The sequence below is a fragment of the Octopus bimaculoides genome, chromosome 28, assembly GCF_001194135.2.
Source record: "Octopus bimaculoides isolate UCB-OBI-ISO-001 chromosome 28, ASM119413v2, whole genome shotgun sequence".
Lineage (NCBI taxonomy): Eukaryota > Metazoa > Mollusca > Cephalopoda > Octopoda > Octopodidae > Octopus > Octopus bimaculoides.
Genome location: NC_069008.1, coordinates 8,825,023 through 8,830,434, shown reverse-complemented (window position 1 = coordinate 8,830,434; position 5,412 = coordinate 8,825,023). Strand labels below are relative to the sequence as shown.

At 39.0% G+C, this 5,412-nt stretch overlaps 1 protein-coding gene across 1 annotated transcript in view; it reads left to right on the top strand.

Annotated features, from left to right (window-relative positions):
- Nucleotides 1–5,412, top strand: part of LOC106872327 (peptidyl-tRNA hydrolase 2, mitochondrial) — a 47,921-nt gene that overhangs the window by 39,097 nt on the left and 3,412 nt on the right. Inside the window, exon 5 of the mRNA XM_014919274.2 lies at nt 2,405–2,517. Coding sequence (XP_014774760.1) covers nt 2,405–2,517 — 113 coding nt within the window. The remainder of the gene's footprint in view (nt 1–2,404; nt 2,518–5,412) is intronic.

Genomic DNA, 5,412 nt, shown 5'->3' with positions numbered 1-5,412 from the left:
TTACTGGCAGCATCTCTGTACATGGCTCGCACAGCTCTCACTAACCATTCTTCTATCCCAAGTTTCCTCATTGACCACCAGATAAGGGATCGGGGGACCCTGTCAAAGGCTTTCTCCATGTCAACGAAAGCCAGGTACAGAGGTTTATCCTTAGCTAGGTATTTCTCCTGCAACTGTCTCCTGGTAATGATTTTGTTGTTTATTGATTTATTAGGGGACATGAGTTGATTCTTGTTTTTTTTTTTTTAATAAATATTTGGTTTTATTTTGAGTTGTTTTTGTTATCATGTGCTAACATCAAGAGAGAGATGTGCAGTGATGAAGATGTAGGTGAGAGATATGTAGGAATGGATACAGTGAGTGGCAAACAAAGGCAGAGGGCAGCCAATGGCAGATATGAGAAGGGGTTGAGAATGGGATATGACAGTCATGAGATGTAGCTCAGGGGAAAGGGAGAGATATAACTGGTGGCAGAGAAAGGGTGATCAGTGGAAAATAAAGTAAGAAGGGATGATATTGAGAATGAGGTAGGGATATGAAAAGGATGAGGTTCCAAAGAGAGAAATAACTAGTAGCACAAAAGGACATGTGTGTGTGTGTGTTGAGGTTCTCCGAAAATTCACTGGAATTGCCTCCTGTTTTTATCTTCTGTCTTTTACTTGTTTCAGTCATTAGACTGCTGCCATGCTGGAGCACTGCCTTGAAAGGTTTCGTTGAACAAATCAACCCCAGTATTTATTTTACTAAACATGGTACTTATTCTATCCATCTCTTTTTGCTGAACCTATACATTATGGGGACATAAACAAACCAACACTGGTTGTCGAGTAGTGGTGGGAGACAGACACAAGCACAAACACAGGTGCGCACACGTGCATGCACGCACACACACACACACACACACACACACACACACACACACACACACACACACACGCTTGTCCAAGGTGTCATGCAGTGGGACTGAACCTGGAACCATGTGGTTGGGAAGCAAGCTTACCACACAGCCTCACCACCTGTTTGTTGATAAAACCTCTTTTATTCCTTTAGTATTCAGATTACTCTGTTAAATGTTCTGCTTTTTTATTCACATTGTTTTTTAATTAATCATGCATTATCTCTTAGCTGAGAGATCTCAACAATGTGATTGTTTATTTTTAGAATGACATTATGGAGAAGGTGTAAAAGGCCAGATCTGGCTGGTTTGAATATTAAACAAGTAGAACATTTGAGCTGGAGATGGCCAGTTTAACCCTTTAGCGTCCAGATTACTCTGTCAAATCTAATGTTTATTTATTCACATTGTTTTGAATTAATCATGCATTTTCTCATAGCTTTGAAGTTTCAATGATGTTATTGTTTATTCTTAGAATGACATTGTAGGGTAAGTGTAAGAGCCTGGATCTGGCCAATTTGAACATAAAGCCTGATATGGCTGGTTTAAATGCTAAAGGATTGACTTGACCATGGAGCAATAAATTCATTTTTTAACCTTGTAATTATGTCAATTATTGGGAAAAGTAGATCCTATCTGATTATATTAATTACAGTTAGGGGTATCCTGGTTGGGAGATTGTCTCTTTTAGATTTTACCAGATAAAAATTTTGCTAATGTTTAGTAGGGTGTGTTCAAAGTGCAATTACAGCCATCTCCTTCAATCTGGAATAACAAAAGTTGGCAGGTCAGCTTATTAGATATGTAGTAATGATATACTAAAATTTCTATAATGTAGGATCACTACACTCTCGGAGTGGTTGGTGTTAAGAAGGGCATCCAGCTGTAGAAACTCTGCCAAATCAGATTGGAGCCTGGTGTCGCCTCCTGGTTCACCAGTCCTCAGTCAAATCATCCAATCCATGCTAGCATGGAAAGCGGACGTTAAACGATGATGATGATGATAGGATAGTTATAACTGCATCACCTAACTGCTTCACATCTGGAATGTGCCTTGTATGTGTGTGTGTATATATGTATATCATCATATATACACACTTACAAACACGCACACACACATTTATCCCCACTTAAACATCATTTTGTTAGAACAAGCTATACTGCAGTAATTACCATGAGAAACTCATATTGACTTTTAGTGCCTCTATTGCTTATATATATGTGTATATATATATATATATATATATATATATATATATGTATGTATGTATGTATGTGCTGTTGCCAAGTTAAAAGCACTGGTGCCGGTGCCACATAAAAAGCACCCAGTACACTCTGTGGAGTGGTTGAAGGGCATCCAGCCATTAGAAACCATGCCAGAACAGACAATGGAGCATGGTGTGGCCCCTGGCCTTACCAGCCAGCATGGAAAACGGGCATTAAATGATGATGTATGTATATGTATACACAATCACACATAATGTATATGTTCATCTGTTTGTTTTTCAGATTGGAGCTCACTCGTAAAGCTATAGATGCTGGTTTAAATGCCAGCTTGATATCTGATGCTGGCCACACACAAATAACTCCTGGATCCAAAACTGTGTTAGGTGTTGGTCCTGGTAAGTATTTGTTCAGTTTTGTCACTTTGCTTGGGCACAGCCTTCAACACTGTATGTGTGTGTGTATGTGTGTTGTACTAGTCTTTTGCTATTCATCATTCACTCACTCTTGCCATTGGCCAACATTCTACTATCACACTCTCTCCCCCCCTCTCTCTCTCTCTCTCTCTCTCTCTCAGCATACTCCTCAAACAAAACATTTTCCAGTTGCAGCTGGATGCCCTTCCATCTGGAAAATCTAATGACAGTTGCTTCTGATAGGACCCTACAGAGAAGGTGTCTGAGGACTCCACTCCCACAACCCCACATCAGATGCTGGCTGTGGGATTTGAACCTACATCTGCAAACATGACAGGCATTCTTCTTTGAGATCCACTGTTTCAAAAAAATAAAGAATTATTTCTCATTTTTGCAAAGTTTATAAATTCTTATGAAGTTAACAATATGCTATTCTTGCTAGAAAGACTAAGGTTTCTCAAATAGCAAGAGAAATTCGAAGGACTGCTTTGGCCCAGTGTAAAACAGATGCAGTAGCCATTGGGTAGTCTTCTACCTGGCCGTCTCCCCTCAACCATCTTACCCATGCATGCATGGAAGATGGATGTTAAATGATGATACACACACACACACACACACACACACACACATTCTTTTATTCTGTTACTTGTTTCAGTAATTTGACTGCAGCCATGCTGGAGTACCGACTTTAGTCAAACAAATCAACCCCAGGACTTATTTTTTGTAAGCCTAGTACTTATTCTATCGGTCTCCTTTGCTGAACTGCTAAGTTACAGCAATGTAAACACATCAGCGTTGGTTGTCAAGCGATGGTGGGGGGACAAACCCAGACACAAATACATACATACATATATGTATACGATGGGCTTCTTCCAGTTTTCCGTCTGCCAAATTCACTCACAAGGCTTTGGTCAGCCCGAGGCTATAGTAGAAGACACTTGCCCAAGGTTCCATGCAGTGCGACTGAACCCAGAACCATATGGCTGAGAAGCAAGCTTCTTACCACATAGCTACTCCTACGCCTATATATATATATTTAAAAAAAAAATAATTGATAGGGAAAACGAACTGTGCTGTAAGCTTTACTAAGCATGGCGATCATTTTGGCTTACATCTGTTCTGTTCTACTCCCTAGTGAGTGGGGAACAATATAGTGGAATCAAATGCATTCCACTGTGCAGAAGAAACCCATACATGGGTTTGTGAACTACTGTAAATATACGCATCATGCAAACACTTCCTGCCACACAGTAGTGAAATGTACATATTATTACACTGTAACATATAATGTAACCTGATGAAGCTGCCATTGTATTGTTCCCCACCCACAAGGGAGCAGTGCAGATGTAAGCTGAAACAATCGTTGTGCTAAATAAAGCTTACAGTACATTCTGTCTTCCCTATCAATTATTTAACATATATTAAATGTTCACCGAGGAATTCCTTGTGTAGATCCTGTGACAAAAGTACAGTTCCATGGGTGACACTTGGGAGCCATATGTGATAAAAGTTCTCTCAAGGCACACTACTAGGGACATACCCAAAACAAGGTTTGGATACTACATTTTAAAGTCTCCTTTAATTTTAAACATAACCTACATATATATATATACATATATATATATATATATATATAAGGATAATGTAAGATGAGGATGGAGTATATCAGGCTTTAATAAGCAGATCACAACATTTGTTTCTGGACACCAGCTGCTTTAATTTGCTGAGTTTATATTCAAAGACCTCTTTAGAAGAACATTCTTTATAATTATTATACAGTTGAACTTTACAGGGTGAACTGGGTGCTTTTAAGTGGCCCCTGCACCGACAGGGTCACAAAGTACTTGCAGGACAAAAAACTTTTAAGAGGGGAAGAAGCACTGGAGGAGGTGATGATGAAAAGATTATAGTGAGACAGTTGCAGGTGTCTTGCTGTAGAGGAAGTGCAAGGTTACCTGGCTGGAGAGAGAAAGACCAGGAATGAAGACAGGAACAGGTGTGCTACTGCAAAGAAAATACATGGTTGCTCAACCTGAGGGAAGTGCAGGAGAAGGGGAGAGAGAGAGGGAGAGTGTGTGGGAGATGGTGGCAAAATGCCAAACATACTCACCAGGAACAGGGCTCGCCAGGGCATACCCTTGAGGTTCAAATGCCATAATAGGCATACCCTTTGAGGTTCAATTGTATACCTTTGTCTTGATGTCACAGGATAGTGTTAAACAAGCATCATTGTTATACAAGTGATGTTCATTTCCAGTCATCTATGAAGAACTTGTCTGGCCGTGGCAAACAGTTGAGGATTGATGACATTCTGTCCAACCCACACAAACATGGAAAAGTGGATGATGTTCTTTTCTTCATCCCTTTAGCATTCACACTATTCTATCAAATGTAATGCTTATTTATTCACATTATTTTATATTGATTACGTATTATCTTGTAGCTTCAAGATGTCAGTGATATGGTTGTTTATTTTTTCCAATGACATTGTATGGTAAGTGTGAGAGGTCAAATCAAGTCAGTTTCAACATAAAAGAGGTAGAATATTTGGGCCTGATAAGGCCAGCTTAAATGCTGAAGAGTTAAGCTTAATTCAACCACAAACTTTTCTTAATGCTTTGAAATTATCTCCCCTTCTCATTCAGAATTACTAACGACAAAGGAAAATTGAAAAGAAGAATTTCCTCACCCACCTTGGTCTCCACTCACGTTGAATTTGTATTCATGTCATAGGACCCTTTGAGATATTTCCTTCATGCTCCTTTGTGTTTATTTTATGTATATTTATGTGATTGTGTGTGTATTTCCTATACACACGTGTCTGTATATATATATATATATATATATATAAGTTTAAAAAAAACAGACAAAAAACAA